This window comes from Agelaius tricolor, unplaced genomic scaffold (assembly GCF_023055355.1).
Source record: "Agelaius tricolor isolate 1412-34295 unplaced genomic scaffold, bAgeTri1.0.p SCAF_1, whole genome shotgun sequence".
In the NCBI taxonomy this organism is placed as follows: domain Eukaryota; kingdom Metazoa; phylum Chordata; class Aves; order Passeriformes; family Icteridae; genus Agelaius; species Agelaius tricolor.
In genome coordinates this window covers 80,708,199-80,722,122 of record NW_027269261.1, presented here as the reverse complement: position 1 = coordinate 80,722,122, position 13,924 = coordinate 80,708,199, and the positions used below count along the sequence as shown (strand labels likewise).

The following is a 13,924-nucleotide window of genomic DNA, read 5'->3' as shown; positions in this document are numbered from 1 at the left end:
TCAGTGTGGTCATCAAAGCTCTGGCAGCATTTGCAGTTAGGAAAATAAGTGTGTTACATTTGAAACCTCTTAAAAGAAGTATTGAAATTAATAGCTCTAACTTTTTTAGTGCCAACAGGATCTGTCTGTCTAAATTGCTTGGAGGGATTTGGGAGCAGGGAAGTTTTGGTTATTTGCCTTGGCGGGATGGTTTTGGGAACTTGGGGGAACTTTTCCCTCTCTTTGACCTCTCTCCTTCCTCTCCCCAACATGTTAACACCAGTATGTTTATCTGCTTTTTGTGGTTGGGTTCAGAGAAGATGAGGAATTACTCTGTGTGTCAGGCCTTTCAATGCTGTGTCTGTCCATCTGCAGGAATCCACCTATGGCACTCACATTCACGAGAAGAGGGAAGAGCGGGAGGCGAGGTTCTGCAACACCGTTCACGACATCGTCAACAGAGGGGGCCGAGGCCTCATCCCTGTGTTTGCCCTGGGCCGAGCTCAGGAACTGCTCCTAATCTTAGGTATGGACCTTCCCAGCTGCTCTTAATGGAAGGGCACAGAAAGGGATTTAGAATGTTTTCAGGTATCATAATTCCTTGAACAACTCTTCAGCCATTTTACAGTGTGTTGTTTACCTGATAATTTAATATATAATGCATGTTTGTTCAAATGCAAAAGGTCCAGTAAACCGACCAGCAGTTCTGCTTTGTGAAGTAGGATGGGAGACCTAGAAAGGAGGAGATGATGGTGTGATAATATGTGCTTGGCTTTTGAATCTTTTTGAATCAGGATTTCAGCAATTAGGGACAATTATTACAAACAGAAAAATAACAACAACAAGTTACAACAGCAACTGTTTTACTTAAACTGTATTGCTAAAAAAAGGGGTATATTTTCTTCTGAAGTTCTGCTATTTTTGCACTTTTAATTTACAAACCTGAACGAAACGCTCTTTATAGGAAAAGCTTAGAAGACACTTCTAGCACTTCTGAAGTCCTAATAATAATGAAAAGTAAATTAGGCTTTCGAACAAAAGTGAGAACTACCCATGAACACAACAAGCTACTTCACATAAAATATATAGATAGTTACAAGGTACTTAAGAAAAAACAGCTTTTAAGTAAATGATTCCCAGGCCTCTCTTCTTCCTTTTAGCACATTTAATTTGTACTGTTACGTGATTTTTTTCACTAGTCTTTCTGCTCATTCAAGGGCTGGCAAGATCAAAAGAAAACTATCTCAAGCTTAAAATGCTTATATTTAGGGGTGTTGAATATGAAGTGATCCCTAAACTACTTGAAATCTTTCTCACTTTTCATTTCAGTTTTAGCTCAGTATTAGAAAACTAGTTTATTTTCAAAATGTCTTACTAGTCTATTCAAATGTAAACAAGAAATCCAGATCTAGGCATGCGGTAGTATTTGATGTTGTAGAATTATTTACTACTTGTCATTGATTGCGAGGGGTTTTTTTAATTTCTAGAGAACATAAAAACTGAGTATTTTCAACCTTGTGTGGCCATTAGGTTGTAATTTGTTTGCCTCTCTTTGCTGTGTGTAGTTATTAAACTGAGTTTCTAAAGATAAGCTTGAAAATATATCTAGGAAAGCTAGACATGCAATTGGATGCTTAATTAGGTAGAAAATGCAATTGCATCTCACATGCCTACGCAGCTGAGCCTGTAGGCTTCTGTGTTTATTTCTCTTCTTTCTGTAACTGTATGACAAAAATAAAATACTGGGTTATGGTGTAGAAAATGATGGTGATGAATTCAGTTTGTGCCTGGTTATCTTTCACTGGCTGTTTCCACCTTACTCCTGAGCTAATTAAGGTAGCCATGGCAGTGAGCCTCTCTGAAATGTTGTGAGAAGCTTTGCCTGCAAATCAGAAATGTTAGGTAAAAGCACAATGTAGTGTCATTGTAAATGCACAAATACAGCCGAAAGAGTGTACCTCTATTTTTGGACTATTTTGTCTCAATTGTGCAACATAAGTATCATTCAGACTAGCAGAAATGTATCCAAATGGGAGAGTACAGCTGCATTCAGATCTCTTCTTTGTGTTTAGGAAAGGCCATGGCTACTGTCAACAATGATAAAATAAGTTGTGGTTAACGGAGGCTCTTTCCTTGTTTTTGTTCCAGTTTGGCTTGTAAAGTATAACTATTGGTGCTATACATAAAGCCAGGCTTGATAATGGAGTGATTCCTTCTCACCTTGAACTCCATGGATTTATTTTACAGAATGTTCATACAGTGAATTCTCACAAACAAATCTGTGTGCAGATGTCTTAGATGTAGAATTAATATTTGACAGGGACATAGAAGCTTTATTTTATTGTCATAAACGTAGAGTTATTGCAGAGTAGTCTCATGTATACTTTATAGCTTGTAGCTGAAGGTGGTGGTTGATTGAAATTTGACCTGCTGAAAGGATCTGAAGTTCACCTTTGTCATGTTTGTTTGCATGATTGTTTGTACTGGTTGTATATAGTTCTAGCTGGTGACTGTTTTAGAAAAGCAGATGAAAGCAAAGAGGCTGTGATGGTGATTTTCTGTACTAAAAATGAAAAAGCCCACTGGTAAATCTGTTTTACAGGAATTACTGATGTTTCTGAGAAGCACACACTTTATAAATAATCCTATGGACGGAATTTTGTGTTTTGTTGTTTGGTGGCTGGGTTTTTTTTTGTTTTGTCCTTTTTTATTATTTTGTTTGTTTTGTGTTTTTAGATGAATACTGGCAGAATCATCCTGAACTGCATGATATCCCCATATACTATGCCTCCTCTTTGGCCAAGAAATGTATGGCAGTTTATCAAACATACGTCAATGCCATGAATGACAAAATCCGCAAGCAAATTAACATCAACAATCCTTTTGTTTTCAAGCATATTAGTAATCTGAAGGTAAGGCTTGAGATTCTCACAAAAAGGTGAATGTGACAGAAGAGTTCATATTTGCTCAATAGTTTGCATGTTTAATATCCTGATACCAGAGAATATTCTGAGTTGGAAGGTTACACAGGGATCATGGAGTCCAGCTCTGAAGTGAGTGGCCCCTCCAGGGATTGAACCCACAACCTTGATGTGTTTTTAGCACCATGCTGTAATCAGCTGAGCCAATCAATATCCTTAATATCCTAACAGATTTATTAGATGCTGGTTTATATCTGAGTTATCTGCTGTCCCAGTGCTCAGAGGGCTGTTTGAAGGAATCTCATGCCCCAACATTTTTTCCACTTCAGATCCCTGTGCTTGCAGTTTACTCCTTGTGGGTATCAGTAAGAGGAATTTTCCTGCAAAGGGCACTTTTTATGAGGATGGGGTATAATCTGTGAATACAGGGCCCTTCTTGTATGTTGTGTAAGGGTGCAGCTGAGCTGTGCTTTGTTTAAGTGAGCTGTGGTAACTGATATTCCCATTGTGTCTTTCTAGAGTATGGATCACTTTGATGACATTGGCCCCAGTGTTGTGATGGCGTCCCCAGGTATGATGCAGAGTGGCTTATCCAGGGAGTTGTTTGAGAGCTGGTGCACAGATAAGAGAAATGGAGTCATTATTGCAGGGTACTGCGTTGAAGGAACTCTTGCCAAGGTGAGTTGCTAATGCACCACAGCCTCTTAATTATAGATAACATTCATGTTAGGTTTTGAAAGAATTGGTCAATAGGAAGTGTCTTTATGTGATTTACTGAGATTGTTGTTGGGTATGTATGAGTATGTAGTCAAAACTGATTGCTTTTGGCTAATAGTAATGAAAAGTACAGACGGATTGCATATGGTCATTTCCAGTGATATTATATAGAACAATCTTTTCTAGGGGCAAGATATGCGAAGGAATGATTGGTACTTTAGACCTCTCCACTGCTTAATTTTTCAAGAAGGTAGCTCTAATCATAATTCTAGAGAAGTTGATATTAAGTCTAACACTACTTATGTGTCAGAGACCAGACTGCCTTGTGCACCTTGTGCCATTCACCATCTGTAGGGAATTAAATCCTTCCAAATTCAAGCAGGTAAAGGCAACCACAGCATCTAATTTTCCTTTAGAGATAGAAATCACACACTTGTTACTGTTTTGATACAAGTCAGAGAGATTTATCTGGAAGAAGCATGAGCCCCCAGAACAGCTGAGGATGCACAAGATGAAATGGTATGTTGTGCCTGTGTTTTTCATGTGTGAGTGTGTGTTCTGGGAAATTTGTGAGATTTTTTCACTGCTTCACATTTAACATGGCTGCCACTATTATTTCATTGATTTTTGAAATGTAAAGCATTAGTTATACAGTGTGTATAGGAGGCTTTACTTTTTTTAATTAAGGTGCTTTTTATTTTCTAGCACATCATGTCTGAACCTGAAGAGATCACAACTATGTCAGGGCAAAAACTCCCACTGAAGATGTCTGTGGATTACATTTCTTTCTCTGCTCATACAGATTATCAACAAACCAGTGAATTTATCCGGGCCCTGAAACCTCCACATGTGGTCAGTATCCATGCTGCCCTTTTCTCCAGAGTGGGATTCATCAAAACAGCTCACAGCCTTGAGTCAAGGCAGGGACTGGTGTCTAGCAGTAGCCAGCATGCCTGTGCTTTGAATAATTAAAGCAGATTTAATGGTTAAATTAAAGCAGTGGAGTTAGATTAGTTAGATTAAAGCGGTGGAGATTTTAATCATTTTTTGTCAAGTTATCTTAGCAAAGTGAAAATCAACTTGCTCTTGAGTGTGTGCATGTGGGATCCCTGGAGATGACTTTGCAGACAATGGTGTAGGTCATAATCTTTTCCAGCAGTGTTTTGGGAAGTAAGATGAAGTATGGAAGGTGGGAATGCTGGTATTGGAATAATTCACTGGAATTGGCCCTGAAATAAATAAGAAAACATATGAGATATGTGCAGACAGCAAAAGACGAAGGCAGCACTTGGAGGGAAAAGCATGAGCAAATCCAGGGAAGAAGAAGGTGTGAAGGACCAGAATGTGAAAATAGCAACTATGATTGGAAACTGGTGGTGAAACAGTGTGCAAACACAGATAAGAAAGAAAAAAATCACAGAAGAGAAGAAAATTAACTTGGCAAAGAAAATAGTGAACTCTGAAGCATCCTCTTTGAATTGCATGTTTATTATGTTTATATCTACACACAGACACAAAAATATAAAGCTAAGTGACTTCTGTTGAACTTAAATTAATACTTCCCTTTCACAATACAGCAATATATTTGTGTGTTAAAACTTAAATGGGATCTCTGTAATGCACTCTGCTTGGTAGCATGGATTTTTCAGCAAATACTCAGGGCTGTGAAGTCCCACCCTTCAAATAATGCAGAGAATTCACAGACACAACTGTAATTGAGCTCGTGTTTCCTACACTGTGACCTCATGGAATTGCATTTTTATAAAGATGAGATAGAATATGGCAATTTTTTTTGATAACTCGCTTACTAAACATGTCTGGTTGGACAAATAATTTCTGCTAAGAGGAAAACTGTCTTTTTTATAGATTTTAGTTCATGGTGAGCAGAATGAAATGGCCAGATTGAAAGCAGCATTGATACGGGAGTATGAGGATAATGATGAAGTTCATATAGAAGTTCATAATCCTAGGAATACTGAAGCTGTGACATTAAACTTCAGAGGAGAAAAACTTGCCAAGGTATGAAATCAGTGTTTTCTTATATGTAGAACAGTATTTTCTTCTGGTGTAAAAATTGCACATTATCTTTGTAGCCTCTATTTTTAGTTGATTGATTTCAAATTGCATGTTGTCCAAGTATGTGAATGATTTGTGTTTAGTTGTATTTGGTGTTTGGTTCAGGGTTTTTTATTTTGATATTTTGTTGTTGTTGTTTTGGGGATTTTTTTTTTTTTGGTTCTTCACTCTTACAAACTTTTCTTGTGTTATGTCTCAGAAAGTTTTTAGGTTACTCCTTCTTTTGTTTTCAGTGTTACTTTTATACTCTGATTTTTCTTAGAGATCCATATTTCATCTCCATAATTACTTGAAGCTGTGAATGCTTCAGATTGCTTTGATGCACTATATGTGTTTTTTCTCTCCAGGTGATGGGATCTTTAGCAGATAAGAAACCAGAGCAAGGACAGAGAATTTCTGGAATCCTAGTTAAAAGAAATTTTAACTATCACATCCTTTCTCCATGTGACCTTTCCAGTAAGTACATACAGTTGTGTGATCAGTGGGTAATTGAAACTTACTGTGTCATTAAAACACTTATAATTCTGGGGTTTTTTCCTGCACTTTTGTGTTTCATAAGCAAGTAGTGAACATCTTAGTTTTATTTCTTATTTGCCATAAGTTTTGAACTATCGTAGTGAGACAAAATGCCTTTAACTTGTTCACTCAAACTTAAAATCTTTCCTTTCTCTAACAGAAAAGAAGCAAAATTCCATTTCCCTTTTGGTTACTTAAAAGCTTTTCCTCTGGAAGAATATGCATAAAACATTACAGTGAGAACCAAAAAAACACTTCAATCAATAGTCCTACCATTTTCTAAAATGTCATTAGTTTTTAGTGTAAAAAGCTACAGAACACAGAAAATATTTGCGTAGTCCTCCTATGCTTTTTATTACTCAGGGAGTTGATCTGTTCTCAGAATAGAAGAGGAATTAAATCTGAGGTCAGAAGAGCTTGGGGGAAAGCAGTTCTGCTGCCCTAGTTCATTGTTTGTCTCTAATAGGCAGGATAATAAAACAAGCTGGTTTCCTAACCACAACTACATTATTTATCTTATAACAGGTGTTCCACCCTCCTCTTTACAAATTATCCTTTTTAGCCCCCTTGTCTTAAATGTATCGATGCTATTATTTATCTCTAATGACAATTCTGTTTATTAGACAGCAAATTCAGAGGGGTAGTTTTTAACATGCACTCTCTCACATGGTTTCAGATTACACGGACTTGGCGATGAGCACGGTGACCCAGACCCAAGCCATCCCCTACACGGGCCCTTTCAATCTGCTCTCTTACCAGCTGCAGAAACTCACTGGTGCGTGCTGGGCAGCACACGGCCAGCACTCACACTGGCCAGCCTTTACAGCAACTTCCAGTCTTCAGAGGTCTTCTGAGTGGAGATTTCTTTGTATTTTACAGCTTACATTAGACTGTGCAGCTTCTGTCAGATGCAGTTCATGAGTGTAACACAGCTTTGGGGGGGATTCTTCTGCATTCATATTACAAAGTGATGAACATATAGAAATATAGAGCATAGCTGATTTCTGTCTCTGTCAGCCCCAAAGTGAGTGCTCTGGCCACTCTGATGGAAACTTTTATTAATTGGTCTTGTATCTCTAGCCCCAGATGAAATGGCTAATGCCACCCAGTTATCAAAACAAGAGCTCTGCCCTCCTTTGGGACAGACAGCCTCGTCTGTGCCTCCCCAAGAGGCACGAATTGGCTTTTCCTGGATGAGAAGCCATTTAAACCTGACACTGGGATGATCCCCTGTGCCTCTCTCTGGCTTTCTCAAGGGTTAGGGGCAGCTCCTATGCTAGGTACACACACCTTGCAGATTCCTTTCCCAGATTTAAAGCTCAGAATTTTTTAAATTCTCTAGTGTCAGAATCTAGTTCATGTCACTAGTGAAGAGAACACCTATATTCAGTTGGGGTTCAGGTCTCATAACCCGAGTGCTAGCAGGCACACAAGTGCTTTTCTTTTAAGCTCTATGCTTATGTGAGCAATGGATTATCCTTTAAGGGATATGAGCTGGTTACTTCTGCAAATGGAGCAGAATTAACTAAATTCCTCGTGTCTTTTCTTTTTTGTTGGTGTACTCACTCAGTGTACTAAGCTAGTCAAATGAAAGAATTCAAACCAAGTAAAGTGGCCAAAATTACCTAATAAAAAAACCCTAAACAATCCAGAACAATGAATATTGTCAGGTAAGGAAAGAGAGTATGGGGTTCCATTTTGTGAGCTACTCTGAGAAGCTGTGATAACAGACAGCCCCTCTTGTTCTTAAACTTACTTATTTTCTTAGGCAAATAAAGTTAGTCTTGCTTCCAGTATAATTTCATTATTGCTAACCATTTGTTGTCACTTCTTAGGTGATGTAGAAGAAATAGAAATCCAACAAAAACCAGCCCTGAAGGTTTTCAAAAATATTACGGTGATCCAGGAACCAGGCATGGTAGTCCTTGAGGTGGGCATTGGTGAGGGATAAAGAAGTATTTTGTTCTGCAGTTTCTTAAAAATAATACCATAGAGATGCTATGCAGAATTCAATGTTTTAAGTTTTCTGTTGTATAACAAGCACAGCAAAGGCTAGAACAAAGTTCCCCTTGAGCTGTGGTCCCGTGTGCATATGTGTTATTTGATTTATCCAGTGCCTGTTGGGTTTTTTTGCTGTATCTAATGAGTATAATGGCAGATTTGGTGCCCTTTTTTCATTTGGCAGATAGTAATTGGAAATAACATCAAATGGTGTTTCTTCCTCCCCCAAAGAGTTGTGGTAATTAATTATTTTGTAAAATATGCTTAGAAACATTCAAAAGCTTGAATTTTTCATGGGAAGTTACTGGAGTACACCCAGTTAAAAGTAGTTGATTTGGTGTGAAATGTATGACAGTCATTTGAAGGTGGAATTCAGAGAAAAGTAAAAAGGAGAATGCAATTAATGTTATATTGTCTTTATGCTGCATTATTCACTCAGTCTAAATAATGAATTCAATTTTTTTGTCTTCTAGTGGGTGGCAAATCCTGCTAATGATATGTATGCAGACACTGTGACAACAGTGATACTGGAAGTTCAGTCAAACCCCAAAATACAGAAAGGTATAAGTTTAGTGTATGATTATTTAACTGAGGCATTTCTTCCTATTTTTTTACATCAAGCTTAGAGGGAAATAATGCCTTCCAGTAGATTGCAATCCCCTTACTGTATTTCCTTGCCTTATGGAACTCACTAGGGAGTAATATTTGCTACTTAAAACAGAATTACAGGTTGGTCTTCGTTATTTGTGCCATATTCATTTGTTGAAACTTTCTCTTACATGGCAACTGATGACTGCCTGTGGAAAACATGGCCTTATTTAAAATAAGTTTTAAACCTTGTACAAAAAACCTAAAGTGATTAAGTTTTGTATGGCCCAGTCCAGGCCATTTTTGGATTCCATGATTCAGTGTGGACAGATATTTTCACTGGATTATTTTCACTGGATTACCCCTCTTGTCTTTTTATTATATATTTTAATAATTTTGTATAATAGCAGTCAGTGTTCCTTAGGGGTTTAGTCCCATACCTGACTCAACACATTTGTTAAAAATCCTTTCACCTGAGTTTATAAATTCCCATAACCGTTCTTTGTTTGGGGGTAAAGATTTTCCAGTCACCTTGACCTGAACAAATTCAGAGTATAATGATCTGATCTTGGTTGTGATAATTTTCACTATATAAGTCCTTCTGGCCATGTCCTCATGTTCTGCTCTATGAGACTGACCAAAAATAGAAATTTTATTTTTGAATGATACTTTGACCTCCTCTATTTTTTTCCCTTTTTTATACAGATGGACAAAACTGTTTCACTGTTTTGCCAGATTTTTAAAATTTCTTATTGTAGTATCTGTCTTATCTTGTTTTTTCATAGTCCACATTTTCTCTGTATGATTTGTTAGTGACAGTATCTAGATTCTCCACCCTCCACCACCCTGAAATTAATTCTTTGTATTTTTATGGGCCTTTTAGCATTATCTCCCATGTTGTTTTATGGTGCTGATTTTGTCTGCTAATCTCAGGTGTGGCTTCTTTCAGTTTTTGGGTTTTTTTGTTCTTATTTGGGGTAAAAACATTTGAAAGAGTTCTTGCAGTTGCGTATTTTAGGATATGTACACAGGATCAAAAGAGATCAAATTAAAATATCTTAAGTTATTGTTGCTTAGCTGACCATGTGCCTGTGTTTACCTTATTCCCAGGATGAAATTATATCTGGTTTAGTACATTCAGTTACTGTATCTTATCTAAGGAATGGTAAATTAAATATATTTATTCAGGGTTTTTTATTATTATTAAGATTTAAGCTCGGTCACTTGCAGTTGAAAAATTTTTCAAAGAATTAATCAGAAACTTACTACCACTGTGTTCTGAACTCTTCAGCTGATTTAGAAGTACTGAAAACAGTTTTTCAAAAGACTTAAAGTTTTTGTATCCATCAATGAAAAAGGTAGCAGTTTTCACAACTACCCTTTCCTCCAGACTTCTGACTCTTTTACAATCAAATACTTAAATAATTATGTTCAAAAGAAAAATCACTTGTTTTGCACTACCTCTTAATTTTGAAACCAGGTCTAAAAAAAGGTATTGCTTTTATTTCAGCCTCTCTATGCTGAAATATATTGCAGAAATGCCTGTGCTTATTACTGCTGCTCACATTCAGTATAAAACAAAACCATCCAGTTTTATTTCATTTTATTTTATTCTCTGCATGCTCCCAGCCTCCATGATGTGGTAGTTTCATGTAATAAGAGAAAATGGAGGGATTATAAGCAACTGATAAAAGTAAATTATTTTCTCTATTAAGTAAAGGATATATGAGATGTAATGAGTGTTAAGAATAAACAGGAGAAGTAAAAACTCAGAATGCGAATTGTGAAATTTTTTACTTTAAAATATGATGAGAATAGGCATATGTAATGGAAATGTATGCATTTCCTTCAGTCTCGTTTTTTTAAATACATTTTTTAATAAATTGTTTAAACATACTTTTTTTATTTTTTTATTGTTTTTCAGGAAAGTCAGTTTGTGAATAGTATCTATCAATTAGCCATTTTTCCCTCCCAGTAAATGTCTGTGAACGTAATTTTTTTTTTCTTTTCAGCTGCTGTAAATAAGATTTCCAAAAAAATAGATATGGATGTATATAGGAAGAGAATGGAGATCATGCTTCAGTAAGTTGATGTGTATTTTTCTAAAGGAAAATGAGCAATGTTAACCATATAAATAGAATAGCCTTACTATAAAAGGGTTTAAAGATAGTTATGTAAAAATACTTCATGCAAATTTACTTCAGTCTAATTTCTGTGAAGGCCAGGAATTAAGTAAAGAAAGAGGTACAGTAAAAAGTTCTCAACACCATTAAAATTTTGAATACAGGGCCCAGTTATGTCTTCCAGAAGCAGATTTTTAAGTTTCCTCCAAAAGTTATGCTACAAATGGTTAATGAAAACAGCTTTGGATCACATCTCTTTTAAAACTTACTCTGAGTGTATTCTTTTATTTATGTAGAAATCTTGCCTCTTTCGAAACCAAAGGAAACCTTCCCTTTGTTTATGATGAGATTATTTTGGTAAAATTCTTACTGTTATTTGATACCCACTGTCATAATAAAGATTGATCTTCTTAATTACATCAGAGTGAGTTAAATAATCGTTGCTGAAAGGTGATACTCACCTGCCAAAGTGACCCCAGGGTTAATAGAAAAACCTAAGTTTGCTGTTTGACCACACCTTACACTCCTGGGTGTTTGCTTTAGGGATATGTTTGGAGAGGACTGTGTGAGTTCCAAAGATGACTCTGTGCTGTGCATCACAGTGGATGGAAAGACTGCCAACATTTCCCTGGACACTCGGGTATGTAAAGCAAAGCAAAGCACTTCTGTGTGTGCTGTGTTCAACAGTCTCCTGCTGGCACACAGTGCTGCCTACACTGCTGTGTACTCACTTGCTAAGGAAATGTACTCGTATCAAAACAGAGCATTCTTAACTAAAAAATGCTAGCCATGTTTATGCAACAAATGCAGTATATTTGGGAAAAAAAACTAGTATTTTTCAGCAGCTCAGTTGTATGGAAAAAATTTAAAAAGATTGTAGAAGAGAAATTGAGTTAACCCACAATTTTTTAAAAATGCTTTTAAAGCATGGCTCTGGTCTGAATAATTGAACAGCTACAGGGTAGGAATGTTGTTTGTTTTTTGGTTGTTTTTTTGCCATCTCGATCCTTTTGGAGCTAAATTGAAAGCCTGAAATACAAAAAGAAATACTTTATTAATTTACTAGCTTACAGAATTGGATGTCATGCATGTTAGAAGGGTGCTTTAAGAAGCCATCACACCTAGTAATTTGAATAATTTAAAACTGTTAAGAATGATTAAAACCATGTCCTTCATGTTCTTAAGCATTTTAACACACTGACTTTGTCATTACTAATAACATATTAAACATAGCTTGTGTATTGCCTCTATTCATAGCAGTAATATAATGAAAATTCATTCTATGGAGCACCTCTCATATGCTCTCCTTAAGGGGTCACAACAAATGTTTTAAGTGTTCTACAAACACAGAAGAAACCCTGCCAAAAATTTGTTACCTATTGAAACAAAACAAGTGAATGTTAATTATCTTAAGAAAATAGTGAGTTACAGTGGTTAACACACAACTTGTGCCATCTCTTTTCAATTCTTTAATAAAAAATCCTACATTTCAGTTTGTACATAGTGCAGAAAAATACAGGACTGGTGAAAGAACTCTTGAAATAAAGAAAAAAGTAACTAGACTGGAAAAGGATGCAACTGCTTAATCAAGGAGTTTGATTTCTTTTTTGTAATACGTCATTATTGTTAAAAGATTTGTGTACTGACAGAAAGCCCAGTTCAGTTACAGCAGGGTGTATCTTTGCAGTACTTGCTGTGCAGTCTGTGTTGGCAATGGCAAGCTTGTGCCATTGTGAACCAGATTTTACAAGGCAGACCTGTCTTTCTTTACGTGTGTATGTATCTTATAAAACTTTATTTGCTTTAAAATAAAAAGCTGTTTAGTGTAGATCTGACTGGTGGGACACATGGATTTATTTTCCGTGTTAACACAGTGCTCTCGCAGTTAACATGATTTCAATAACATTGCTAGATAACATTAAATGCATGTTTGCTGTTTTAAATGCCTTTTTTCTTCCCCCAAACCTTTATGGTTGGAAAAATCACAAGAGTAACAAGTTAATACTGAATTAAATGAGGTGTAGTCCTAGAGTCTAGAAAGGCCACAGGACCAAGAACAGTATTACTACTCAAATGCTGTCCTCTGTTTCTGAGGTAGAGCAGTTGGGATTGTAGATCAACTTTCATGTTTGGGGTGGGCATCTTTTTCTAGGAAAATTTGTTTTAGTAAAAAATTAATTTACTTGGATTATTTTTGTGTAAATGTCATCATGTGTGTGGGAACATCTGTGTGGTGCCTGTACCTCTAGTGACTACATGTGTTTTGCATTGTTACCCTAATACAGTGTGAGTGAATTCACAGATAAAACAAAATCTCCAGGAATTGAATCTTGTGTGATTTTATTTGATTTCTAATCCAATGTAATCCACAAAATTTAGTGCATTTTACACAGCAGTTTTGAGCATAAGACTCGCTTAAGTCTTCTCTGAACTCCTCTACATGGTGGCTGCTGCTCTTGATAATTTCATGGCTGCTTTTTGTTTCCCCTTGGGAGCATTGTGTGGATGCTGACAGGGAGCATGAAGTACCCACTGTTGTAACATCCTTCTCTTTCTGTTCCCAGACAGTTGACTGTGAGCCAGGGAGTGAAGATGACGAATCCCTTCGTGAAATGGTGGAACTGGCAGCACAGAGGCTTTATGATGCCCTCAGCCCTGTATACTGACCGCTGTAGATACTTAGGTTGCTTAAAAAAATCTTTTAAATTTTCAGTTTATTTGAGCTGGTTTTTTACAAGTAAATAGATTTTTTTCTTGAATAAGTCAAAGGTTTCAATTCTTTGAATGTGAAAGTGTTGAGTTATTTCACATAGTGGATCAGCAACCTCATAACAACTGTATTTGTGCATATAGATGCAATTAAATCAGGCAGAGTGAGCATATGTTCTCTTACGTGCACAAAAAAGAAATAATTCTCAACCTGATACAGAATTACAAAGATTAAATGGAGTTTTGTATTTTTGAATATTAAAACTGGTTGGAGGATAAATTGTATGTATTGAA

General features: G+C 36.4%; 1 protein-coding gene across 1 annotated transcript in view; it reads left to right on the top strand.

Moving 5' to 3' along the window:
* CPSF3 (cleavage and polyadenylation specific factor 3) overlaps nt 1-13,924 on the top strand; it is a 19,413-nt gene extending 5,489 nt beyond the window's left edge. The window contains exons 7-18 of the mRNA XM_071441035.1: nt 355-505; nt 2,716-2,891; nt 3,420-3,578; nt 4,323-4,469; nt 5,484-5,636; nt 6,041-6,149; nt 6,886-6,984; nt 8,045-8,139; nt 8,684-8,771; nt 10,811-10,880; nt 11,465-11,561; nt 13,486-13,924. Of these exons, the coding sequence (XP_071297136.1) occupies nt 355-505; nt 2,716-2,891; nt 3,420-3,578; nt 4,323-4,469; nt 5,484-5,636; nt 6,041-6,149; nt 6,886-6,984; nt 8,045-8,139; nt 8,684-8,771; nt 10,811-10,880; nt 11,465-11,561; nt 13,486-13,587 (1,446 nt within the window). The 3' untranslated portion in view covers nt 13,588-13,924. The remainder of the gene's footprint in view (nt 1-354; nt 506-2,715; nt 2,892-3,419; nt 3,579-4,322; nt 4,470-5,483; nt 5,637-6,040; nt 6,150-6,885; nt 6,985-8,044; nt 8,140-8,683; nt 8,772-10,810; nt 10,881-11,464; nt 11,562-13,485) is intronic.